This window comes from Podarcis raffonei, chromosome 6 (assembly GCF_027172205.1).
Source record: "Podarcis raffonei isolate rPodRaf1 chromosome 6, rPodRaf1.pri, whole genome shotgun sequence".
Classification (NCBI taxonomy): domain Eukaryota; kingdom Metazoa; phylum Chordata; class Lepidosauria; order Squamata; family Lacertidae; genus Podarcis; species Podarcis raffonei.
In genome coordinates this window covers 50,691,830-50,718,515 of record NC_070607.1, presented here as the reverse complement: position 1 = coordinate 50,718,515, position 26,686 = coordinate 50,691,830, and the positions used below count along the sequence as shown (strand labels likewise).

General features: G+C 48.4%; 2 protein-coding genes across 4 annotated transcripts in view; one reads left to right on the top strand and one right to left on the bottom strand.

Annotated features, from left to right (window-relative positions):
* SZT2 (SZT2 subunit of KICSTOR complex) overlaps positions 1 to 18,200 on the top strand; it is an 87,361-nt gene extending 69,161 nt beyond the window's left edge. For all 3 annotated transcript variants that reach the window (XM_053392748.1, XM_053392746.1, XM_053392745.1), the window contains exons 53-71: positions 296 to 393; positions 1,109 to 1,241; positions 1,425 to 1,552; positions 1,668 to 1,777; positions 2,323 to 2,505; positions 2,582 to 2,852; positions 3,194 to 3,273; positions 4,524 to 4,649; positions 5,479 to 5,681; positions 6,397 to 6,490; positions 6,623 to 6,703; positions 7,023 to 7,097; positions 12,185 to 12,398; positions 13,212 to 13,395; positions 15,368 to 15,490; positions 16,247 to 16,736; positions 16,965 to 17,081; positions 17,523 to 17,591; positions 17,913 to 18,200. In XM_053392748.1, the coding sequence (XP_053248723.1) occupies positions 296 to 393; positions 1,109 to 1,241; positions 1,425 to 1,552; positions 1,668 to 1,777; positions 2,323 to 2,505; positions 2,582 to 2,852; positions 3,194 to 3,273; positions 4,524 to 4,649; positions 5,479 to 5,681; positions 6,397 to 6,490; positions 6,623 to 6,703; positions 7,023 to 7,097; positions 12,185 to 12,398; positions 13,212 to 13,395; positions 15,368 to 15,490; positions 16,247 to 16,736; positions 16,965 to 17,081; positions 17,523 to 17,591; positions 17,913 to 18,056 (2,923 nt within the window). In that variant the 3' untranslated portion in view covers positions 18,057 to 18,200. The remainder of the gene's footprint in view (positions 1 to 295; positions 394 to 1,108; positions 1,242 to 1,424; positions 1,553 to 1,667; positions 1,778 to 2,322; positions 2,506 to 2,581; positions 2,853 to 3,193; positions 3,274 to 4,523; positions 4,650 to 5,478; positions 5,682 to 6,396; positions 6,491 to 6,622; positions 6,704 to 7,022; positions 7,098 to 12,184; positions 12,399 to 13,211; positions 13,396 to 15,367; positions 15,491 to 16,246; positions 16,737 to 16,964; positions 17,082 to 17,522; positions 17,592 to 17,912) is intronic.
* A 918-nt stretch (positions 18,201 to 19,118) lies between these two features.
* On the bottom strand, positions 19,119 to 25,512 carry HYI (hydroxypyruvate isomerase (putative)). Its single transcript, XM_053392744.1, has 8 exons — positions 25,128 to 25,512; positions 23,990 to 24,098; positions 21,131 to 21,245; positions 20,700 to 20,778; positions 20,210 to 20,259; positions 19,886 to 19,955; positions 19,581 to 19,715; positions 19,119 to 19,383 (listed from the first exon to the last, which is right to left on the bottom strand). The coding sequence occupies exons 1-8, from the start codon at positions 25,324 to 25,326 to the stop codon at positions 19,310 to 19,312; spliced, it is 831 nt and encodes a 276-aa protein (XP_053248719.1). The 5' UTR covers positions 25,327 to 25,512; the 3' UTR covers positions 19,119 to 19,309.
* Positions 25,513 to 26,686: the final 1,174 nt, after the last annotated feature.

Genomic DNA, 26,686 nt, shown 5'->3' with positions numbered 1-26,686 from the left:
ACTTTGTGGGGAGGGGGAAATCCCTCAGTCCAAAACCCAGCCTTTCATCTATGAACTGGATTGTGTGTGCTTCTGCACGCACAGAAAACCTCCTTCCCACACCCCCAAGGCTGACCCTCCCTGCATACTGCGAGGACAGCGTTGGTGCTGCTGAGTACGGATTCTGCAGGATTATGGCTGCTGGCTTCTGGGCACTGTAACCTTTCACACACTTCAGGGGCCTGGCTTTATACTGCCAAGGGTCCTTGTTCTTTCCCTTTGATTTTAACCTTGGCAATGGATCTCCTCTTCCCAGGCGCCGGGCCTGCCAGCTAGAGGAGGGGGATGTCGGAGTCCTGCACCCAATTTTCAGCCAGACCTGCCAGTCCTGGATGGCATTCATGAACCGCCTGGGTATGTACTTAGTCTGTGCCCTAATCCTTCAGTGCCTCAGCTGGTCCCACCTTCACTCAGCATGGAGAGATTCTATCTTCAATTTTGTGATCATGAAGAATATGAGATCCTGAGTTTCTTAGAAAGGAAGCAGAGCCCCATGGGTGATACCCAACTAAGACATAAGTGGTGGAGTTAGACCCATTAGACTGAATGGCGGTACACTAAGTAACTTAAGTCCATTGCTTAAATGGATCTATTCTGAGGACGACCAGCATTAGGTATCAACCCATGTCTAACCTCTCTGTTTGGGGAGCAAAGCTTGCAAACATGAGGTTAATTGGTTAAGGCTCAGAAACCAGATTAAGAGCAAATAGGTGTGGCTTTGGCTTGTGTACCCTGTTGAGCATATGCTCCTTTCTTTTTGACCACATGCTTCCCTGTCTCTCTGCTTATACTATTCTGAGCATGGAATCCGGGGCTTTTTGACCTAGAGCATGGAAAGGTCCATGCAAGCTCTGGGTACAGGTCTCTCTTTCCAATAGATGCAGGAATGAATGCAGGTGCAGTGAGTGCTGATTGGTTTGGCTCCATTCCCCCTTGTTGGATATTTTGACTCAGGACAGCAACCACCAGGCTGATGGTGCCACAAAATGACCCCATCTTTTTTTTTTTTTTTTTAAATAATGCTTTGGTGTAGCAAAACCAGTGACCCACTTTGTATTTCCCTCTGCAGGGTGTCCCTCAGTGCAGCAATGTGCCACGGAAAGTGTGTCCCGCTTCCTGCTCCCCTCCATCATGCTTGAGGTAGTGAACCTAGTCACTACTTTGGCAAATGACACCACTGTCAAAGTGTTTGAAAAAGTCAGGTAGGTGCTGAGACTGTGCTCCCTTGAAGAGTAGCTTGGTAGATCAGCTGAGAGGCAGCCACTGGAAATGGCCTGGGGTGCTTCCTTAGCAGGGTTGGGAATGTTACGTTTAGGAGAGGGGACTGGGTCTATACAGGACGGGTGTTCTTGTGCCTTGACTTAGCTGCTTGTCCCCTGCTGCAGTGGTCCCCAAGGGGTGTCCTTTGTGCCACATTCCCTGACACCAAGCACCAGCACTCGGCCAGCTGTCATTCGACACTTTGCCCTGCTTGGACGCAGCTTCCACCAGTGGCACTGCAGCACAGAGCAAGGTGAGTTGAGAGTGGGGAGCCAGAAAGGGGCAGCAGGTTTTTTTAATATCTCTGCGTATAGGCAGGAATCTCGCAAACTGAACTCAGCTTTGTGGTGGTGTCTTGTCTCATTCAGCCACCAAGGGATTGCAGCGTTTTGAGGCCACCGAGCTTGGGTCTGCAGAGAAAAGTTGTGATGTAGCTCCCCGACAAAGATTCCTTTTCATGGAGATCATTGACAAAAAGGTGGGTATCAGCTGAGTTGGTGATGCAGCCACTGCAAAACCTCTGGGCTCAGTTAGAACTTGGGAGTCGTCCAAAAAATGGAAAGAAGCAGAAGTCCCAGCAAAGGAAGAATAGGTACAAATGCTTATGGAATATTCAGAAATGGCAAAACTTACTGGAAGAATAAGAAATCAAGATAACAAACTTTGTATAAGAGAATGGAAATGGTTTATTGAATATTTACAGATAAATTGTAAACAGACAAGAACATTGGCAGGATTATTGTAATAACCTGCAGTTTCATAAGAGTATATATTTAAAGTAGATGAATAAATGAGCAAATTAAGTTAATTTGGATATGCAGAAGATATTAAAAATACATTTAAGGAACCGCAGAAAGAGGGGGAAGGAAATTAAGTTTTGAAATGTCAGAATGATTGTAAAATCAGTTAAATGTATAAACTTGAAAAGTAATAATAATAATAATAATAATAATAATAATAATAGTCCCAGTCTGGATCAGCAGCCTGAGTCTGTTTTTGCATTGCTTCCCTTTCCCCCTCCAGCTGGCGCTGCATACCTACAACTGGTCAGTGGACCAGGGCAGTGCCCTGAGCAGCTCCCTCACCCGCTTGCTGCAGTGGCAGAATGCCCGCGCCCATGTGGTGCACTGCCTGATCAGCCAGAAGCTTGGGCTCTTCCATCACTACTGCTACATGGACACCCCGTGGCATGAGGACAGCAAACAGGTACGCCCTGCTTTGTGCATTCCTGTATGCAGGGCGCTCTGTCCACGACTGGCTCTCATTGATTATCTCTATTCAGGAGCAAAATCCCTTCCTGAACTCAACAGTGGATGTGGATCTCCTGATCCGGAGCCCTAGCGTCCCTGCAGGCAGGGAGCCCGGTCGCCTCGGCAGCTCTGCCCGCATCCTGCAGCCTCTGCACTTCCCTCCGGATATGGTGCCCTTCGACGAGGCCCTCCGAGACGTCTCGGTCAACCAGCCTACCCTTCATAGCCCAGAGATGGCCACGCTCGACCGTGTGGCCCAGCACGGAGCTCAGTTTCTGGAGATCAAGAGCATGGAGCGGAAAGGTAAGTGGGAGGACAGGGACAAAGGACTACACTCCCTGCAGCTGTATCGTAAAGGGCTGTTACGGCTCTTAGGACCTTTGCACAAGTCTTTGCCCATGAGGGGTTTACCAGGGCAGCCAAAAGCAAGGAAGTGACAAGCTGTAAGAGCAAACAGGGTGGAAAGGAATGGCTTAGAGTAGAGCCATTCTCTGTCTGTCTGCTGTGCATATGAGAGCTGATGTGAAGCAGTAAGGTGGCTTGAGTTTTTTGCAGGGAAAGCTTGCCAGAAAACGAGGTCTTGTTGGAGGAAGGGCCCTGGGGCTCTGGTCCTGCTCTCCTCAGCCTTTGCTCCTGTTCCACAGAGCTGGAGAAACAGATGAAAATTGAGAATCTCTTTGTGACGTGGCAACAGCGGTCTGCACAGTCCAACATGCCCATCACTGTGAGTTGTGGTTTTTCAAGGGGGTGGGAAAGCGGCTGGGATGTGGGCAGCACTTAGGTGCCAGGGCCTTGACGCTGCTTCCCAAATATTGGGGTGGGGCTTGTTCTTGGGAAACAGGGAGAGGGAAGGTGGCATAGGATGGGGTGTTCTTCCCCAGGAAAAGGCAACATCATATGAAGCTACAGGACCTAGAAAGTATTGTGCTTCAACACCCGCCTTTTAAAAAAGCAGAACCCAAGACACTGTTAATGCTTCGCACAATTCCTCCTTCCACCTTCAGCAGCTGATCTGAGGTTATGGGATGTTGGGTAGGGTTGCATGTTGTGGAGGACACAGCAGGAGTGCAGAAGCGCCACTGCTTCCAGTGGAAATTGTACCTGCCCTGAGAAGGTCTGTTTGTGCACTGCGCTGCTTCGTTCTTGGCTATGCTCAGGGAAGGTCAGGTGGAGTGACATGAAGGCCGTTCCCCTCTATGATCACTCTGGTCTTTCATTATTGCCGACAGATGAGAATATGTACCATGTAAGCAGCTGTTTTGTAGTGTAAATTGAGAAGGTGACGTAAGGTGCCTGAGATGCTATCCTTACCATCACGCTCACGGGATGTTGCGATCTAGGCTGAGGTAGGTAAGAGATGTCATCTTGCATAATAAGCTGACGTGAGCATGTGAGTGTCGAATCTCACAAGGATAGAGAAATGAAACTGGGCTGTGCGTGCTTCTCTTAGCAGCCTCTCTTAATGGGGATGAGGTGGGTCTTTGTTTTAATAAGTTAATGCATCGCTTCATACGGAACTTGAAATGAAACATTCGGCTTAGGGCATGTCTGCAAGCAGGATTAGAGCACAAGAGCCTTCTCCCCTCCCGTGGCTTCTAGCAACCGGTATTCAGAAGCATCGCTGCCTCCAGCTGTGAAGGAAGAGCAGAGCCATCGTGGCTCTTAGTCATTGACACCCCCCACCCCACCCCCAGTGCTTTCAGAAATGAAGAAATGGTCACGTCATCTAAATACCACAAGATCGGAGCTGTGTTGTCAAGCTGCCAATGCCATGCTTGCATATGTTTTTTATAGGCAGGAGCAAAATCCTTGGGAAATGAGTTCATGATCACTGTGTAACTCTACCAGCTCCACCTTTTAGTCTCCCAAAGTTTTTACATGCTCAGGGCTGACACTTTGGGGCCACAGTAATAGCCATATGGAATGGGCCTGGAGACCTGTCGTAGTTAACCTCCTGTGTCTGTGTCTGTGCAGCTTGCAGATCTGGAAACGCTGAAGCAGTCCTCCCGCCTGGTCCATTATTGTGCCACGCCGTTGCTCTTTGATCCCACCTTCCGGCAACAGATTCAGGCTGACCAGCAGAACAAGCCGGAGGGGAAGGTGAAGTGGGGGGTGGGGAGAGGGGAGAGAGTCCTTCATAATGCTGTCATTCCTCCCTCCCATATTTCTTTTCTCCCCAGCTATACCGGGAAGAGGCAGCCGAGGAGACACTTACAAGAGGCCTTTCCCATGGGTTAGAAGGAGGTTGGCAGGACCTAGGTGACAGAGTTGAGAGTCTCCTAGCCTTTGGGGGCTAGGAGTGGGGCAGGACCCTGCTCTGTATGTATCCCCAAGTTCTATCAAAGCTGATTTCTGGGGGTGGGTTTGATTATTATTAAATAATTTGTATTATAAAATTTGTATACCACCCTGTACTCGCAGATATCAGGGCAGTTCACAACATGAAACCACAATATTGACAAACACAAAATCCATAATAAAAATAAGAACAGAAGCAAACCAATAATCTCCCCCTTCCACAGCTGCTTTTTAAAAGCATTGGATGAAAACCAAATGCATAAATATCACTCTAAGGCAGGAGTGGCTAATCTTTTGTTTCACCTGAGCTACATGCACCCTTTGCCCAACCCTCCTGAGACCGCAAAGGTGTGTGTGGCTGCCCCACACACATGCGCATCACCTGAGAAGTGGGGTATAGGCCCTCCCTGCCCATTAAATTGTTGATCTGATGACTGGATTTGGGAGAGGGGGGAGGACTTTTGCCTCGCTGCAAAATTCAGTGGGGTCTTGGGGGCAGGACAGAAAAATGTGCTTGGAAGGCCACACCGCCTCCTGAACAGGCAGCTAGCCACCCTTCCTCTAAGGCACTTTTTCTCTTGCCTACTCAGAGGAAAAATGCCAATTCTCCCATTACTCCTTTGCCATTCAGAAGCGACACCGCTCAAATGACTCCACGGCATCCGGTAGGGACCGCAGCCACAGCTGTGACTCCGCAGAGGGGCTGCCATGTCGGACCAAGGATGAGGCCTGGCTGCTGGAGCTGTGCCACACTTTCCTGCAGCAGTACATCCAGTACCTGCAGAGCATGGGCTTCATTGTGGTGCAGGTGCGCCCGCCGTCCCCCACCCGCAGGTCAGTGGGGATTGTCAGGAGGGCACAAGTGGTAGTAGTAAATATATGGATCCACCCTATTGTGGCGACTGTAATTGGCCCGAAACAGTTTTTGATATTGTACCTTCAAGTAGCTGCAACTCCAACACCTTATGGTAGGGGTCAGCAAAGTGTTTGTGCCTTGGGCTGGTTCACAGTCCCGCAGATGCAGCAGTGGGCCAGAGTGTGCACGCATGTGCAAATGCTATTTCCGGCACGGAAATTCCTGCAGCCAATGGGAAGCCAGCCAACGTCGTGGAAGGCGGTCCCTGCTCTGCTCCGCTCCGCACCGGTTTAGCGCTGTGCCCGGGAGCTGACCGAGTGGGCGGCAGGGGTCCCCGAGTGAGCGGGGGTGGGGTCCATAGGCCGGTTAAACAACCCCCATGGGCCACTTGTGGGCCGCTTAGGTTGCCAAGCCCTGCCTTACGGTGAAGGGTGGGTAAGACATCCGGTTAAGAATAATGATGGCAATGCTGCTTTGGGCAGTAGCAAGTTTATGGCAGCCATGGACATGCTTGCTTAGAGGGAGGGGGAATTAGCAGGAGCTCCACGGGAAGTTTTTCATAGAAGAAATGTGATGGGGTGTTTGCTCGCGGATCCTAGTCTGTTTCTAACCCCCCTTTCATCAAGATGTGTTGCCAGCACACCCTTGTAGATCTTTAATCTTCCCCCTCCCTGTCTCTCTTCTGCTCTTCAGCAGCACCAGCAGGATCCGAGCTCTGGCAGCAATGGGCATTGAGGGCCGGGCCTCTTTCTCATACACCAGGCCAAAGGCGGAGGGGAGCCCAAAGGTGAGCAGCCTGGCTTTTTGAGTTGGGGGGACCTTCCGGCAGGGAGAGGGGGCTTGGCCATTGGAAAGAGGGGTGGAGCATGTTCCCTAGGCATCAACAGAGCTTGTTCCAGTGCAAATGCTTCTTTTCCAGAGCGCCAGCCCTCCTGTCACCACGTACCACTTGCAGAGAGCTCTGCCTGGGGGCATCGTGCTCATGGAGCTAGCTTTCCAGGTGAGTGGAAACAGGTTTTCCTTCCGTGCTAAGCACAACAGGCCAGGCCAGTTTGTTTAAGGGGAAGCAGCCATCGCAAGTGCTCATAGGCCAGTTGGGTGAGGTGGGTCTAAGTTGAAGGTATGGCTAACCACTCAACTGACACACACACTCAATGGGCATTGGGAGAGGGATACAGGTTGAGACAGCCTATCCTGAATGAAAGCAGGAATACCACCTCTAAACAGTTTTTAAAGCAGTAGTTAACATTGTAGATGCCGGTGTGTAGTTGTTAGGGGCAGATAAAAGCCAATATCTCACCCGGTGCCGTTCTCCTTAGGGCTGCTATTTCTGTGTGAAGCAGTACGCACTGGAGTGCTCACGAATCCCTATGGGGCAGACTGTCAACTCACAGGTAATATTGCTATGTTCACTCTCTTGCCCTGGAGGTCAGAACTGGATGGATATAGAAGATATTGAAATACACATTCATGGAATCCCTTGAGAAGGGGGTGGAGGAGTTGAGCTTGAGGACTCAATAAGGCCACATTTTCCCTTGGCTGTGGCTTGGTAACCTTCCCCATTGTGTTTGCTTGCTTATGCTGCGCCTCAGCAGAGAGAAACAATGATTGCCACTATCCTTTTGTGCTGCACTGAGCTTTAAGCTTCCTTCAGGACTTGGGCGTTGCCCCCAGGATCTCTGAATAACAGAAGGCATGCCTTCTCCTGAAGATCTAGACATGCTTGACCCAGGCAAGAGAGGCTTCCCCTACTCTTGAATATATGTGAGGATTAGAAGTGCCAGCCTGTACCCTTCCCGCAAGGTAGGACTGGCAGCCTTTTGAGCAGTACTTCTGCAGGAGGCATAGCTTTGGTTTCTGAAATGGAGAGCATCTTGGTTCCTGTCTGCACACTGCTCAACAACCCTTCTCAGGTTCGTAGCTACAAACAGCCTCTGTTATCTCACTAGGTGGAGCTGACGCCAGAATATGAGAGGATACGCTCCCATTTTGTCTGGGTTTGTTTTGTGTTTGGTTATGCCTATTCCTGGTTTAGCTGGGTCTCTTACTGTATTATGGGGTGTCAGACCATAGCACTGGGCACTGTGAGAGGTTGGGGGAAGAAAGCTGGTCCTACAGAGTTCCATTCCTTCCTTCAAATGCAGAAAATAACTTGCCATCTCGCTCTGTCTGGGGTTTGGAGACACCCACTGACACCCTGAATTCCAGTGACACCGGACACATTCTGGAAGCAGCAGCGAGTTGCCTGAGCAGCTCTATAATCTAGCCTGAGCAGATTATAGTATATAAACTGCCTGCGCTAATGTTAGTAGCAACTGTGTTCTGTAACATTTAAAGAGATCTTGACACATGCAGCCACTACCTGAGCTGTGGAAGTCTGGCATGTAGATGTTGTAAGTGTAGATGCCAGCACAGAGGCTAAGGATATCTGCTGCATGAAGTACAGTCAATAATAATAATAATAATAATAATAATAATAATAATAATTTATTTATACCCTGCCCATCTAGCTGAGTTTCCTCATCCACTCTGGGCTGCTCCCAATCGAGTGTTAAAAACAATGCAGCATTGAATACACTGGTACCTTAGGTTACATACGCTTCAGGTTACAGACTCTGCTAACCCACAAATAGGGCTTCAGGTTAAGAACTTTGCTAACTTTGCTTCAGGATGAGAACAGAAATCGTGCTCCGGCGGCGTGGCAGCAGCAGGAGGCCTCATTAGCTAAAGTGGTTAAGAACAGTTTCAGGTTAGGAACGGATCTCCGGAACAAATTAAGTACTTAACCTGAGGTACCACTGTATTAAAAACTTCCCTAAACAGGGCTGCCTTCAGATGTCTTTTAAAGATAGGATAGCTGCTTATTTCCTTCACATCTGAAGGGAGGGTGTTCCACAGGGTGGGCGCCACTACCGAGAAGGCCCTCTGTCTGGTTTCCTGTAACCTCACTTCTCGCAATGAGGGAACCGCCAGAAGGCCCTCAGCGCTGGATCTTCGTGTCCAGGCTGAACGATGGGGGTGGAGATGCTCCTTCAGGTATACAGGACCGAGGCCATTTAGGGCTTTAAAGGTCAGCACCAACACTTTGAATTCTGCTTGGAAATGTACTGGGAGCCAATGCAGATCTCTCAGGACCGGTGTTATGTGGTCCCGGTGGCCACTCCCAGTCACCAGTCTAGCTGCCGCATTCTGGATTAATTGCAGTTTGCGGGTCACCTTCAAAGGTAGCCCCACATAGAGCGCATTGCAGTAGTCCAAGTAGTCAAACCTTGGTTGTTGAACGTAATCCGTTCCGGAAGCCCATTCAGCTTCAGAAATGTTTGACAACTGAGGCACGGCTTCTAATTGGTTGCAGGAGCTTCCTGCACTCAAGCGGAAGCTGCGTTGAATGTTCGGCTTCTGAAAAAATATTCCAAAACCGGAACATTTACTTCTGGGTTTTCGGCGTTCAGGAACCAAAACATTCCAAAACCAGAGGTGTTTGGGAGCCAAGGTTTGACTGTACCAGTGTGGGAAAATGCTTTTTTCAGTGGCTTCCACATAGAAGCTGCTGCCTTTAAATCTGCTTTTAGTCAACTGTGAAACAGAATTCCACAACTTAAACAGCTTAAATTTGCTACAGCTTCACAGAAGACTCAACAAATCATGTGAACGTTGGATTACTTGATTACCTAATTTTCATACACCAGGCCAGCCCATCAGCAGAAGTTAACTGCTTAGAGAAACATATCAGGTTGCCCTATTCTGTCTTAACTGCAATGTTAGAGGAGGAAGAAGAATGGGGCTCGTAGGATACTGACACATGGGAGAGGGAAAATGGTGAACTTTTTGAAGCATATTTAAAAGTCACTTTAGCACTGGAAACTTTTTGGTCTAAGCATTTAGGAGATGCTGCCTTAGTCTTTACAAACTCATTCTTCCAGTCTTTGGAAATGAGCGCCTGGTTCTCTTTTTTTATATAAAAAAGAGAAGCTGGAATTCTGACAAATCAGAAAGAAATATTAGAACAAAATGTAAACAAAAATGCTTGCAATTGGCAATTGGATTGGAACAGTGTAAAATGCACATGCCTTATTTGTAATGATGGAAATGTCACTTGCGCAAACTTCTTAAACAGCTTTTTAAAAAGCAGATCCTTCCAATTTTTTCTTCTTGTGCCTACTTAGGCATCTGCTCCCATTTATATGTTTTCCTCCTGAATTAAACCAAGCCAGCACCTCCTAAGTTGCCTCGAATCCTCACTCACCCACAGAGCACCCTGGGTGTGCACAAAGGGGTGAGCTCCCATTGCTCTGTCCCAGCTCCTGCCAACCTAGCAGTTCGAAAGCACACCAGTGCAAGTAGATAAATAGGTACTGCTGCGGCGGGAAGGTGAACAGCGTTTCCATGCACTCTGGCACTTGTCACGGTGTCCTGTTCTGCCAGAAGCGCTTTAGTCACGCTGGCCACATGACCCAGAAAGCTTTCTGTGGACAAACACTGGCTCCCTTGGCCTGAAAGCGAGATGAGCACCAGAGTCCAAAGTCGCCTTTGACTGGACTTAACCGTCCAAGGGTCCTTTACCTTTACCCGTATAAGCCTTAAATATACTACCGTATTTTTCGCCCTATAGGACGCACTTTTCCCCCTCCAAAAATGAAGGGGAAATGTGTGTGCGTCCTATGGGGCGAATGCAGGCTTTCGCTGAAGCCTGGAGAGCGAGAGGGGTCGGTGCACACTGACCCCTCTTGCTCTCCAGGCTTCAGGAAGCAATCCCCCCAGCCCGGCAAGCTCCCAGAGCGATGCCAAAGCTGCGCACAGCTTCGCCATCGTTCTGGGACCCGTTCTGGGGACTGGGGGCGGGGAAGCTCCGGCTTCCCCCGCCCGCAGCCTCGCAAGCTCCGAGAGCGATGGCGAACGTGCGCTCACCTTTGCCAGCACTCTCCTACCCGCTCTGGGGGCAGGGGAAGCTCCGGCTCCCCCCAGCTCTGGGATCGATGGCGAAGGTGCGCTCACCTTCGCCAGCACTCTCCGACCCGCTTTGGGGGCGGGGGAAGCTCCAGCTCCCCCCAGCCCCGCAAGCTCCGGGAGCAATGGCGAAGGTGCGCTCACCTTCGCCATCGCTATAGGGCGAAAAATACGGTACTTTAAAGAAGGGCCAGACAACTTGTTTATTTGATGGCAAGATCCACTGTGATGGCTTAAATTTATCCTAATTGTATCTCAGACGCATGATTCTGTACTTGGAAACCTCCAAGTCTAATGGCGTTTTATATTCCACTCTTCTGTGGAAATTGGCGTACGGCCTTTGCCTCCACCTCCCACAGCCACAAAGTTCCTCTTCTTCCTCATATGTTGAGTAGAACTTCAGGGGTGGTAGCACCTCACACATGGGCCTGCCTGGTCCTCCTGAGACAGGAACTACAGGAGCCAGTCCTACTACATGCTGCTGCACCCCAATTTTCCTATAGTGGGGGGAGGGTTGATTCTCCTGCTCACTGCAATAGGGAAGGCTGTGCAAATCAGACTTGCCACTGCTATCCTCTGTGGTAGAGAACCTCCTTGCAGTTCCAGACCTCCCTAACTCCAAGAGGTAAAGGACCTTGGCAGAGTTCTGCCAGACTTTTTAGTTTGCCTATTTCTATCCTTTCTCTATTTTTTTTGCCCTTTAGGAGTGTTAAGAGTAGAAAGTTTTTTGTTTCTTTTTTTTTAAGAAAAAGGTTGCTGAGGCAATTTAAACTGATCACAGAGACACTGCAGCTTTGATGTTTCTCATCCGGGCAGGGGAGATCACCCCTGTGTTACTGATGGAATCTTTGGTGGATCCCTTTGAAAGGACCTTCAGCAGAAGCAAATGGAGGACCCACATGGAAACCACAGTCCCCATGAGCCACCTGCTGTATTACCATGCCCATTTTACCTGCATCTGAGATTGGCAATTTAGTAGCCAGGCAAGGTCCTCATCCAGCTAGCTCTCCTGCAGGTTGAAGCAAAAGGGCAAAAGGGCTAGCGTAGGTAAAAGGGCACCAGGGTTCAGTGGCTAGCGACAGGGGCACTCTGGTGTTTTCTGTAAGGTATGACCTAGCTGCCTAGATTGGATAACGTCAGGCTACTTCCCTCACTACTTCCTTTTCTCTGTACTTTTCTGACCCCCCTCTATACAGCACCATAAAATAGTACAGTGGTACCTCGCAAGACGAATGCCTCGGAAGACGAAAAACTCGCAAGACGAAAGAGTTTTTCGTTTTTTGAGTTGCTTCGCAAGACGATTTTCCCTATGGGCTTGCTTCGCATGACGAAAACGTCTTGCGAGTTTGTTTCCTTTTTTAAAAAAACCACTTGAAGAGGTGCAGTTGCGACTGACCGTGCTCCGCAAGACGAAAAACATCGCAAGACGAAAAGACTCGCGGAACGAATTAATTTCGTCTTGCGAGGCACCACTGTACTGCATCTTCCATAGGCAACTGGCTTCAGGTCTGATTTCTCTCTCTGTTCACCTTAGCTTTCTATGCTCTTCACGGAGGAGTGCGACAAGGTGCGTGATCTCATGCATGTGCACTCGTTCAGTTACGATTTCCACCTGCGCATCGTGCACCAGTACCTACTTGGATCCCATATGGCGCTGCGGCAAGGCTATCACCTCACCAGCTTTCTGGAAGACTTCATTGCCCAGCACCCTGACATCCCCAAGTTTGGACGCAATCACATCTTCCAAGGTGAGAACTTCTGGGGGCATTTGAGGAGACTTTAGACAGCTATAGCTCCGCACAGCCAACTGCACCTGTTCTGTGGCCCCAGTAGGTGGCTGTATTCCGAGAAGTCACAAAGGTCCTGTCATCATCTTCATCTCTGTCTTGGGACCTCTTGCTTTGCTTATAAGCTGTAAACCAGTCAGGTCCTAACAGCAATGAGCTTTCCAATCTGACATAGACAAGTGGGAAGGAGGTTTTACTCTAGTAGAGTAAAAACTCAGTGTTGCTGGCCCTCCTTTAGCACACTTGGCTCCACATCGCTAAAGTACCTGGTTACATGAGCACAGGAGAATGCCAAAAATTTAAAGGACTTATAAAACCCTTCCTGTTTTTAACAACAGAAGGGCCTTTTGAACTCTGGAACCCAGTAGCTAAGAACCAGGTCTGTGTGGGCTTAAAGAGCTACTTTAATAAAACACTGTAAAGCAAGTGGCACTCAAACAAGGAGTTGAAGGGAAACATTTTAGAAGATCATTTTAGAAGATCAGCAAAAAGGAAAATAAACCCAAAACAGTGTGCTGACATAAGTAGCCAACAACTAACAGTGATTTAAAGGAACAAAGCAGGCATTTCCCTTGGTTTTCTGGCAAACATCTGGAAGATGTTTGCACTATCTCTGACGACAGCATCCCGAAGGAATGTAATAACACAAACAGGGAGTCATTTCAGGTTTGTCTTGTGGAGCAGATAGACCTCTGTCCCCCACACAGACTCCCAGAACCAAGCGATCCTATGGCCGTAAGCAAACATATGGTAATCCTTCCGCTTCTCCTACAGGTGCGCTGACCTTGCCTACCAGCTCCATTACAGCACACCAGCTGTACAACTATATAACTGACCACGCCAACACCTATCATATGAAACCACTGCGCATGGCCAAACCAGGAACTAACGCTGAGGGCAAGAAGGGCACTCCCAGCCCTGAGCAAAATGAGTATGCCCTAGTCTCCATCTGGAACAGGCAAGTGATTTCCAGGCTGCTCTGATAATCTCTTGTCTCAGTGCCACTTATGACACTTGTCTGTGAGCCCCACTCCCTAAGCTTCATGTGCCATGCATCTTCTTCCACCTTTGTCATTCAAAAGGCCGCCAGGTATCTCACCTTTTACGTCTTTCTGCGGTGGTGATGATGATTATGAGGATGCACCTAACATAGCTAGGCACTGCACAAAGATTAAATAATTCAGGGTCTGCCTAAGGCTTTATATTGTGTTACCTAGGACTTAACCCACTAGGTCCAGGACTGACAAAAATGCATTTTGAATGATTGCAAATGAATTATTTGTTTTATGTGATTTAGGGAAAAATATATTTTTATTTGCAGAAGTCCAATAAGGTACTGTCAGTATTTGATTTACAAAGGAAGTATTTAATTTAAGGTGCCACAAGAAGGCATTTCATTTTGTACTCAACTCTTTAGCCCTCCACAACTAACATACTGTATTGTAGAATAAGCTTTTGTAGGCTAGAGTCTATGTTTTCAGATGCATGGTGGCCTGGAAATGCAGACCACACAGCTCTGACGATGTTTAACTCTCTAAATTTTTTTAAAAAAATTGTAAATTGTACTCTAGTCATTATTATTATTCCTAGTCACTTACCTAAATTTTGCTTATTGCGGAGTCTCGCATTCATTCTCAACCAGTCAAAAGCAACCAAGGACAGTTCCGCCAACCAATTTTTACTGCCGCTGACAGTTGAGGAGAGGATACGGATAAAACATTTGCCTCTAGAGACCGTGTTTGTGTTTTGCTAACATAGAATTTCTGATTCTTTTTGAGAAACCTCATGTGAGCAGCTTGGCATTCAGATTACCAACTATTGTTTTCCTTCCTTGGATTGAACCGACTCTTGTCTCTTTGGTGCCACATTTTTTAACTGCTGCTACCAGAATCCCATTCCCACAGGGTGCTTTATCCTCTTCAAAAGAAATCCAATTTCGTCAACTTCCTTTGGAATACAACACAGCCACACTGGCTCCAGGTATGGCACAAGTAAGCCTAGCTTTTGCCTACCTGCGTATTAGGTTCTTGATTCAAACACCAAACAGTCTCTTCCAGGTGGCGTTAGCTTTTTGATCTCACACAGGTGGGACAAGGTCCCACAACTTTTTCCAGCTGCCTAGTCCTTGATATGCGATGCCCATGGATTTCCTAGATTTGCTTTTCAGGATAGAACAACCTTCTTACCAGCTTAGTTGTGGCATGCTGGTGTTTTATGCCAGTTGCTCTGAAACTAGACATAGCAGTCCATTAAAAGGCTTGAGAATTCAGAGATGGGGGAAATGTCAAATGTGGGGCATTTTTCACAAAATACTTGTGTGTACAAACCTTTTCTAGCACTGGGGAGGCTTCAAACACTAGCTTTCTGCATTACCAGGCTGCTGCAGTTACCAATATCTGTTTGCAAAACAGACATGATTCTAATAAAAAAAAAGACACAAATACAAAGTTTTTTATGCTGCTTGGATGGTGGTATAAGGTGCAGGTGGTCAGGCATATATTCCTGGACTGAGAAACTTGACACAGAATGGTCCTTGTATCAGGCTCATCTGTTGGCTTTCTGATGTGTAATTTATCCTACAACTCCAAACTCTTTGATGTATTCCTAGCCACTGATTTTTCTCTCCTAAATTGCTTTGATTTTATTTTTGCCCAAACTGTACTATGTGACAATAGGGCTACGAACCAAAAAGCTGTCACATATGTCTGACTCTCACGTCATTCTACAGTGGTGAGTCAAGTCACGAGTGTAACACTGCTGTTCTCCACCCCCGCCCCCACACTTGTAGGAAACAATAGGGTCTATTTTTAGTTCAGTTGAACAACCCGCTGCAATGCAAGTCCATTTGGCTGCAGTCCACACTGTAGCCCAAAAGGACTGCAGCTGCTTTCTTGACCATGTAGAGAACCGTTTGCATTCTTTCCTTACAGCTCTGGCTCCTACAAGGATTCAGAGGGGTTGCGTCACCACGACGACTTCGATGTCTCCATGCTTGTGTTCCACAATGCTGCTCCCTTTGAGGAGCAAAGTGAGTCAGAGCGACATATGCTAAGGTAAGAGATGAACTGGGAAATTGCAAGTCAGAGGGAAAGCCACTTGTCTGAGCAATTACGAGGTTGAACAGCCTTGACTGTTCAGACATGCAGTGTGCCAAAAATAAGAACTGAGCAGCTTATTGGCAGCTGGGTGATGTTTTTTAATAATAATAATAATAATAATAATAATAATAATAATAATAATAATAATAATTTATTTATACTCCGCCCTCCCCAGCCAGAGCCAGGCTCAGGGCGGCTAACACCAATAAAATCACAGTAAAAACATAATAGGGGGCGGGGAACCAATTTAAAACACAGGTTAAAATGCAATTTAAAACGCAGCCTCATTTTAAAAGTAGCCGATAAATCAAGACCATAAGGGGAGGGAAACATAAGGGTCAGACTGAGTCCAAACCAAAGGCCAGGCGGAAACAGCTCTGTCTTGCAGGCCCTGCGGAAAGATGTCAAGTCCCGCAGGGCCCTAGTCTCTTGTGGCAGAGCGTTCCACCAAGTCCGGGCCAGTACTGAAAAGGCCCTGGCCCTAGTTGAGACCAATCTAACCACCTTGCGACCTCCAAAATGTTGTCATTGGTGGACCTTAAGTTTGGGCTGCAGGGAACCAGTCTGGGCCATGGGTTGACTAGGTACTTAATGGACACGTGAAGTGGAGAGCAGTACAATTGCTGTCTATCTGCAAGAAGCCACACTGTGGGGCTGTTGGTGAGCGAGATAGGCAATAAGCAGCAATGGCAACTGTTCCCTTCCTCCCAGGTTGCACTTCTACGTGATCATGACAAGCCAACGGGAGCTGTTTCCACGACTAACGGCCGACATGCGCCGTTTCAAAAAGCTGCCACGCCTGCAACGGGACACGCTGGAGCCAGTTCTGGGACGTGCCGCCTGGGAGACGGCAGAGGGGGGCTGGCAGCGGAAGGAAGTGCCAGAGCCCTGGGAGGAGGTGGAGGACAGTGGGGAGTTCTATGCAGGAGGTCCCCAGGTCAAGGTGGGCCCCGGGCTCTTCTACACATCCCCGCTCTTCCCGCTTCTTGCCTCCGAGGTGGCTGCTGCCCAGAAGCAGCTCAGCAGCATGGTGCAGCTTGCCAAGTGCCACTGCCGCCGAGACAACCTCTGGAAGAGGCTCTTCCTGCTTGAGCCGCTTGCTTCTGACAAGCTCAAGCTGGGCAAGCTCTCCCTCGGCGAGTTGGAGGAGCTGCTGGACGCCGTGCACAGGAAATCGATTGCTGACATTGATCCCCAGCTGGTGAGTTGAGCTGGTTGAGTCAGTGGGGGTGCATGTTGTATGGGTGTACGCACACTTGTGACATACTGTGGCGGGCAGAAAACACTCAAAGGACCCCAGCATGGTCCAAGCTACGGGACGCTAAAGAACGCAAAGCCCTGCTGGACCAGACCAGAGCCCATCTAATCTAGCAGTCTATTCTCTCAGTGGACATCCGGTGGCTTATGCTCATTTTTCTCTTTGTGGCAGAGTTGCTTCCTCACCATGACAGTCTCCTGGTACCAGAGTCTTATCAAGGTGCTGCTGAGCCGTTTCCCCCAGAGCTGCCGCCATTTCCAGAACGCAGATGCTGGTACTCAGTACCTGGTAAGTCCCTTCCAGCATCATTCTCTCCAGCTGTGGGCCTCTCCCTGCTAACCAGCTTTCCTGTCAGTTAAATCAAGAGCGAACTTTGATCATTTTGCTTGGTCAGGTTTGGCATTTTCACTCATCCGTGCCAGCTCCCCTTGGCCCGACAATGGAAAGAAATTCTGAAATGCAGTCCTTCAGGTTTTTTTCCTTATTAGAAGTTGCCCTCTAGTTACTGGAAGGTTGTTTCAGTCCAGGATTTGGAGGTGGGTGAGTGAGATCAAGAGGCTTTATGGACTTCTGTTCCCCTTGCCCACTGGTTTTTTCCTACCCATCTGCCTTACCCCCCAGAAAAAAGTTCTGACCCTCCCAGTGGGAACAATGCAATTATTGCCTTGCTTCCTTTAATGTGGCGGATGATTCTCTCTTGATGCAGCGCTCTTGCCCCCAACTCTGCAGGTCGTGCTGAACCAGAAATTCACAGACTGTTTTGTGCTTGTATTCCTTGATTCCCATTCAGGAAAAACGGTAAGACCCTTTCTTCTTCATAGCTCAGCAGTTCAAAGGGGGTGGGCTTCAGGGTTACTCAGTATTGATGACATACAACTTCAGAGCCCTGGGGCTGCTGTTTTGGCTTTGAACATCTAACTAGCTCCGCCTGCCCTGTGCTGCACCAGGCACTGCTAACTCAAATGTCCTGAAGTTATCCTATCTGAACAGCCTTCCCAAGAGGAGTCTTTGGCCTAAGGAAAGGCTATCGGGGAGCTTTGTTGCTTAACTATGGGCAGATGGCTAGATCCCCGTGTCTTGCTAGTGCCATTAGTTTAACCCAGCTGTCTTTTTTTGCAGAGTCTGACCGTGGTGTTTCGAGAACCATTCCCAGTGCAGCCCCAGAACAGCGAGAGCCCCTTGCCGCAGCTGGTGTCCACGTACCACCATCTGGAATCGGTCATAAACACAGCTTGCTTCAATCTCTGGACAGGGCTGCTCTAGTGTTGGTTGGCTCCTTCCACCTGGGGCATGCTGCACAGGCCCAGCTGGGGCGAAGAGGCCACCGCAAGTGGCAGAAGCACACATGGGGGACCGTAGTGGGTGATGTGAGGCTACAGCTGGCTGGGTAAGAGCTTGGTTAGGACACTTTGAAGCCTGATTGAGCTGAACAGAATCAAGGGAGGGGGACCGCTCTGGAGACCAGAGCACAGCACAGCCTTAAGGGTGGGGGGCAATAAGCACCTTCCCTAAAAAACTACAGGATGAGGCATATATGGACAGATGTGCCACCTTCCCTTGGGCACTTTGGCGCCAGGGCTTGAAGGCAAGTGGAGCTGCTGACTTGGCCTGGTGCTTTTAAGAGTGACTCACTGGATGGCTTTTAGCGAGAGGGAACTGCACAATGATGGGAATTTTTATATATAAATGAAGTGAATGTACAGTAAATTAAATAAAATGGATCATTAATTATAACAATAAAAATCTTTTGTCATAGCTTTCCCCCTACAAGCTGCTGAGTTTATCCCTGGCGCGAAGCGAAGTAGGTTCCCAACAGCCTGCCAGAATGGCGTATCTGCCAGGATGCACTGCAGGGACCAGTGCCAAGGTCTTACTCCAGGCTTGCATGATGGTGCCAGTTTCTTTTCTAAGGAAGTTGGTTTGGGCTCAGATTGAATTGTGCCACTCGTGTCTCCCCATGGTTATACGCTGCAGTGTAAGATCTGGAATGCGAGTAATTTAAGCGGCAGCATGCAGATAGAACCTAGAGGCTAAGATGCCCCTTTAAATCTAGGAAATCTCATCCGGGGCCACTAAGTGGTACTAAAGAGCTAGATCTGGAGAGGCAGGGACTTCCCTTCCTTTGCACCACACTAGTCCCCATTCTTGTGAAAGGCATGCCAGCATCATTGCTTAGTGTGATTCCAGGAAAGTGAACTTTCCTTTTTTAGTGGGTCAACCCTTATAACTGCAATGAGTAATTAAAAAAATAAATAGAAGGCTATATTTCTTACTGGAAAGACCGGGCAGGAATGTAATTTGTTCAGGAACACAGAGACACAAGAGTGAAGCCTTTAGCCATTCCAGGACTTGAGTTGGAGCAAGACCCCAGGAATGCTATTTTGTTTTATTAGGAGGCAAAATGCATCCAGAACAGAGACAAACAAAAGAACATTGCCTTTCCAAGTTGGCATGTAGGATTGCACTCCACCTCTGATGCTCTTTAGTCCAGTTTTCCAGCTGCTGAACTTAACCCCTCAGCTTCCACTATCCAGTACACCATGACTCTTCCAGTATGAGTGCAGCCAGCCCAGCCCCTTCAATGTGCCTTCTGTAAGGGAAGCCAAAAGCATCAGCAACACCAAGTTTGCACTTCTTCAGCACCACCACCCCACCCACAGTTTTGGTAGTTGTGAAGCAGAGAAACAGTGGGTTATATCAGCAGCCTAAAAATTTCCCAGCTACAACGCTTCATTTCACACAGCAAAATCTCCCCCCATTCCCTTGGGATAATTTAAGCAGACTTGCCTTTGGGCTTGTACTCGCATCCTACAAAGCCACTGTAACTCATTGACTCCAGCAGCTGGAAGAGGTAAGGGAAGTTTAATTCACCAGGGCTGTCGGGCTCATGCCGTCCTGGTACCTGGGCAAACTGAACATGTCCTGCAGAGAAAGGAGGAAACCATCGGGGCAAATGAGGACTAGGCATAGGGGTCTGACTGGAACTATTTTGACACTACAGAAGCATCTGCCCCTTTGCTTAGGAACAGCCCCTGCAAGGGATTCCAGTTTTGAAGCCATACTAGGGAACCACTGCACCTTTCCTGTCTTACCAATAATTGGGAAATACTTTTCCAAGTTCTGAGTCAGGTTACCATCCATGATCTGGCAGTGGAAAATGTCCTGTGGAGTAAGCATAAAAAGACTCAATCTAGCTGCCTTCCAAGAGGCTGGACTAGGCCTCCCATCAGCCCCAGCCAAAATGGGCAATGGGCAGTGGGTGGTGGGATCTGGAGGGCACTAGGTTGGGGATGCCTGCTTTTCAGCCCCTCTCATCTCTCTGGTGGGCCTCTTGTTGCACCAACCAGTGTAATAGGTCCTCTAAGCCCAACACCCACTTCTGTGGCTGAATCCAGGTTTTTCTCAGTGACACTCACCAGCTGCAGCTTCAGGCTGGGGCTTCCCACCTTCTTCAAAATGGCAGCAGCTGAAGAAAATGGAGATTCACAATATCACAACTGATTCGGGGGGTGGGAGCAATTTGCTCCATTTCCTGTCATCGTGCAGTCCCAAAGCCCATTCTCCAGCAACTTCTAGAACATGAGTGGGGAACTTGTGGCCCTTCAGATGTTGCTGTATTCAATCTCCTATTGAATAGGAGCGGTGGCCAGCGGTGAGGGATGAAGAGTTGTAGTTCAGCAACATCTAGGGGGTCACAGGTTTCCCACCCTTGCTTTAGAATTGTGTATCCAAAATTTGGGGCTCTTGCTGCTTTTGAACTGCAGTTCCCATCATCCCTGACCTGCTAGCTGTGGATGATGGGAGTTGTAGTCCTAAAACAGCTGGAGACCCAAGTTTGGAAAACACCGCTTTAGAAGGACAATTCCCTATCTGAGGAGAAGGGAGGAGTCTTAGGCCATGGCCTACCTTGCTCTGGAGTAGTCAAGAAGTAACGGGGATCAGTAATCCGGCTATTAATAGGCTCCAATAATCCAGTGATCTTTTCCTGTAATACCAGAGCAAGGAAATGGAAGAATATCCACTCAGTGCCTTAGGCTAGCAAGTGAAGGAAAGTTGCTGCTGGGCAGCTCACCTCTTTTATAATATTTCTTGTCACTGGCCAGTTTCCTAACCACTGCCACCAGTGCCCAACCACTCCTGTGTGCCCTCCTGCCAGGCCTGACCAATAACTGGGGTGGAGCTTCTTTAAGCAGGTCTTGCTAACACTTTGCCTCTTGGGTTCTCTGGAGCTCAGGAAAGTGTCTCACCCCCAAATGGAATCACTGTTGAATAGGCACCTCACCCTTCTGATGAAGCAGTGCAGCTTGCTGCTTAACAGGCATCTACCCAGCCCCTACCTGAGCCAGGATGTTAGCAGCATATCTGAGGTTCTCAATGAAGGTGGCTTCCATCTCTGCTGACACTTCCTCCCTCTCAGCACCCAAAGGAATTCGCCCGGCCATAATGTGGATCCTGTAAGCAAAAGGCTGGATCAGGATGGAAGAGGGACAGAAGCAGCGGTGCTGACGGCTTTCTGCCCTCGAGGCATCCACGATGCTGATATGATGCTACTGAAGTGAAAGCTGTCTCATGCCCGCTTTAATTTCCCCCTGAGGAGATGCACTGACCCACGACGCCACCTCCAGCACTCAGCAATCAACACACATCGCTACACCAGGGTTTCAGCTGGGATAAGCTAACACCTGCAACATGTAGTAGGAATGACAAGAACGTCTGTATCAAAATCATTCAAACTATACTCTGTTATTTACCATGAGCTCACCTAGCTTGGCATAGATTATGAGCTCACAAACAGCACCCACAGGCCAGATACGCAAAATCACTATAGGCAGACTGACAGAACCTTAGTAGTATTTGATTGCCATGCTGGACACACACACAATCAGTTGGGTAGGAATGATGATGTGCTTTCACCATTTCCATGCATGTGCTGCTTGAGGGTGAATGGGATTTCTAACTAATTGGTGGTATCTAAAATAGTTAGTAGTCATGCTTAGTCAGCAGCTTAGTCATGCTGGCCACATGACCCGGAAGCTGTACGCCGGCTCCCTCGGCCAATAAAGCGAGATGAGCGCCGCAACCCCAGAGTTGGCCACGACTGGACCTAATGGTCAGGGGTCCCTTTACCTTTACCTACTAAAATCATACTTGGAGTGAACCCACTAAAATAATTGAACTTGCATTAGTTATGACTAATTTATGTCTGCTTGGTTTCAGTGTGTCTGTTTTACAGTTTAGCAAAATACTACACAGTGTTGCCGAGTACAACTGCAAAAACAGACTGCTGTTAATTTTCCAAGTTAAAAGGGCATGGTCTTACACAAAATAGCCAGCTGCACCACTTTGTTCTGCTTTCTTCGTGTAACGCAAAGCGCCATGCAAAATTGGTATTGCCGGTGAGCTTTTGGAAATGTCCCAACATCTGTCATTCATTACTAGCCTGCGTCTTACTGCCTGTTTTCTCTCCCTCCGCACTCAGAGGTGAGGTGTCTCATTCTGTTGCACAGCAGAGACTGCAAGCAACACTTCCATGCTCAGTAATGCCCCTAAGTGGAGCTGCCCGGGTTGGTTCATCCCTTTGATGTGGTTACTCATTTGAATCTCTGTTAACTACACTGCTAAACATCCCATCCAGAAGTTCATGTCCGCTTGAGATGAGCATGGGAAATTATATTGCTAATGCTAAGCTAGACAGACCAGAGGCCTGTCTACACAAGCCTTCCCCAACCTTGGGTGCCCAGAAGTCATTAAACTACAACTCCCGTTGTCCTTGACCACTGGCCATTGCTGGCTAGGAATGATAGGAGTTGTAGTACAACAAGTTCTAGGGACCCAAGGCTGAGAAAGGCTGATCTACAGTGATTTGCAGCGGCTCTCCAGGGTTTCAGGCGGGTGTCTCTCAGCACTACCTGTAGATGCCCGGGATGGAACATTAGACCTTCTACATGCAAAGCACAGAATTGTAGTGTTGGAAGAGATCCTGAAGATCATCTAGTCCAACCCCTTGCAATGCAAGAATATGCATTTGCTCTTATCACTGAGCTATGGCTCCTCCCCAAATGGGTTTGCCTTGAGTGATAGACCGGCTACGTCATGTCTAAAGATGCCACTGTGTTCAGAAAATAAAAGCCTTTAAAATGGAAAAGGTGTTCTTATTACACTTGTCTTTTAACTAGTGAATGAATAAGCAAGGTTTTAAAACAAAACCACTCCAGGCAGGAAAGTAGCTAGTTTTACCAAAGGTGCCAATCTCAGCGCCAGGGCTGGGGATGCCCTAAATGGGAGAGAATGTGTGTATTCACTAATAGAAGGATCTTTATCTTCACTGTTATCACCAACATTATCACTGTTCTTTAGGTTTTGTTCCTCCTCCCTATCTTTGGAATCAAATTTCCACTTTCTGTCCATCACACCACCCTGCTTCAATCCTCCTTAAAACCAGCCCCTCCCTTGAAATAATACATGACTGTGCAAAAATTATCTTCCTATAAGACTCTCTTCCCTTTCGCTCATATTTGGCCTTTAATTGCCCTTCTCCTTTTTAAAATATTTATGTACTACAAGACTGTCCTAATAAAGGCTGCATGCTGCATATTTTAACGCAGGAAGACACTACCCTTAGCAAGGGAAGATTTGCAGCAGCAGCAGGGGCAGTAGCTATGGTAAATCAGATGTCTTTTTGTGGAACAATCCTGCATTAACTCGTGCCTCTTACAAGATTTATGGTTTCCTTGTATAAGGCAAGAAAAAGACTATGGAACTATGGACACGGAGCTATGGAAAGGGGCTAGATCCCATGCCTGCTTCCTTAGCAAATTTCCCACCTTTAGCAAAGAAGACCCCAGAGTGGAGCGGGGGCAGGGGGAAGATGACGAAATACGCTTCATTTCAATAAAGGATAGCAATTGATTCTTTCTAGCATGGCTAGCAGGTTTGCTGACAGACAAGTAAAAAAACAGGCAAACACATAACTTGCCCTTTGCTTTCTTTCCAGGTTTGAGGGCCTGCTTTTGCATGGGTCTGTGATGAAAAAGGCACTTAAATTATACCACTTCACTTTCAAAGTGCAATAGTGAGGAGACATGTAACTCAATTAACACAACAACCACTGCAGCAATTCTGATCATTCCTGTATTATGGCACAAGGATGACACTGGTGTTCAATATACATATATTTTAACTACTTAAAATACTACCTTGGACATTTCAGGACCTTGCAGTACTTCACAGCCAAAGCCAGGGCCTCCCGGAATTCATGCTGGCGGCCAGGCACTGCCCCTAAGCCCCTGTCACCGTCTTGGTTTCCTGGGGAAAGAGCAGTAAGATTTACCCAGTATGTGTATGTATGTATATATATATATAGTGGTACCTTGGGTTACATACACTTCAGGTTACATACGCTTCAGGTTACAGACTCCGCTAACCCAGAAATAGTACCTCGGGTTAAGAACTTTGCTTCAGGATGAGAACAGAAATCGTGCAGTGGCGGCGCAGCAGCAGCAGGCGGCCCCATTAGCTAAAGTGATGCTTCAGGTTAAGAACAGTTTCAGATTAAGAACAGACCTCCAGAACGAATTAAGTTCTTAACCCGAGGTACCACTGTATACACACACACACACACACACACACACACACACCAGTTGCAGGGGACAATAGTAGGAAATAGATGTCTGCCATAAATGATACCTGCTGTCCTATATGTCAGCTAAGTGCTCCTATGTTTGGGGTCAGGAAGAGGTGAGAGGCACAGAACAAACAGCTTTATTTGCTTGGTCTTTGGCAAGCAGAAGAGCAGTCTATAACCTCTACTAGGAATATCTTCGATTGAAACAACCACCGTTTTGAGTGTAAGGGAAAAGGCCTAGGAGGTAGCAGGGCTTGGGGGGCAAGAAAATGGACCCATATCTTCTCTCCAAGCCTGTGAAAGAGACATCCAGTGTACAGTGAAGTGAGAGGGAGGTGTTGGTCACTATCTTGGGTGCCAAGGTTGATACAGAGAAAGAGGAAAAGAGGTGATGGACTTTGCACCTGCAGGAACCAGTAGCAAGTTTCAACTGGTAACAGGTGAGGTCTACAACTTTGTTTTGTTTTTTTTAAAGGTAAAAGCTGTACAGCAGCAGGCAGAAAAGAGATTTAGTGTTTCCAGGAAGACGCAGAGACTATTAAGCTCTACCTGCTGACTTCTGCCTGCTTGCCTTTTCACTCTTTCCGTGAAAAGGCGACCCCGTTGTAGTAGTGCCTGTGGAGGTCATGGGAGAAGGCTGGGTCCGGGTGGAGAGACCGTATTATGTCTGCGAGGGAAGGGCTCTAGCCACGGGCAACTCGGTCGGGTACCTGGCGGGGCGTTGAGCAGGACCAGCTCCAGCCTGGCCTTGTCTGCCGCCTCCCGCAGCTCCTCGGCGCTGCAAGCGTAAGGGGCGCCCAACTCCGCCGCTCGGAAGCCGGCCTGCGCAGCCGCCTCTATGCGCTGCGGCAGCGTCGGCTTCTCCTGGAAGAGCCACGCCAGGTTGGCAGCGAAGCGCAGCGGAGCCATGGCGGACGGCGCAGCGCCTGAGACACCCAGCAAAGGCCGCGAGAGGAGGGGCGGAGGCGGCGCCCACGCCCCCGGCTGGCAGGGGAGGTGTCCGGGCGACAAGCCCTTGGCGCCTGCTGCGCGCTGCTGCTCCGCCTCCGAGGAAAGAGGCGCCGCAGGAGGAGGAGAGCTGGAGCGCAGACGCTCGCGCGGCGTGTGAAAGAGGTCGCAGACTTGCCACGAGGGGGCGTTCGTGGGCTCTGCGCCGGCTCTCTTGCCCCTCCACCCACCCCGTTTGCATTCTGATGTATCCGGAAAACACATGTCGCATCGCTCGGCTTCTCTCGACCAGGCGGGGGGGAAACATATTTTGTCATATTGTATAAAAACATCTCCTTTGGCACTTCATTTCCACCAATGTGCACCATCTTTCCTGGAGGCCTACCCTAGATTGCATTGCCCCTAGATTCTCACCCTGCTGCAGCCCTAGGAATATATGTTCAGCATTCCCAGTTTCTGAAGACTTCCCACATGGATGATACTATTTCCCAAGAATACGTGTTCTTAGGTTCCACCTGCTCTGTCCTGGCTGGTTCTCCAGGAGCAACATGAGAAGGATGTCACAAAAGCCTATCCAGCCCAGCATCTTGCTTTTCCACAATGGTCCACCAAATGCATTATGAAAAGTCCATAAGAACAACAAGAGCACAACAATCCCCTCCTGCTGTCGTTCCCTGGCAACTGTTATTTAGAGGCATGGTGGCTCTGATCCTGATGCATATAACCATTGCAACTCCTAATCATTTATGGCTTTGTTCTCCGTTAATTTGCTTAATCCCCTTTTAAATCCATCTAATACCTGTATAATTCTTCTCCTTGCTCAGAAGGTAGACCAATACATGCTACCCCACAACCCTGCCCCTGACTCCCTTAGGTCTTTTTCCAAATAATTATTCAAAGTCAAGGACATCTCAGAGACATGGATCTAGAGACTGAACTTAAGTGGGGTTTTTTTGCTCAATACCCTGCAAGAAGATTATACACACCCTCCTAACCATGCACTTTGCAATTCTTAGCTGCTCTGCGGCACTGCTGTGCCCAGCCTCTGCTTTGCATTTTGCACACGGCTCCTCTGTGGCCCGATGCATGCTGTTTGTTTGCTTTGAAGTGATGTATAATCTGCGCTGATAATTAAAGAACGTCATTCCAGGGTTAGTATTTATTGATACCAATTTAACTCGCCTCATACATCAAACACCAACCATCCATTGAAATCCCTGGTGAATTTCTGCATCCCAGAGACCTTGTTTTCATTACCCAGAACTGACAGGAATGACTTTTGGGGCACTGGTTCTTCTGCTTTGCCTGAGGCTTTGTATAG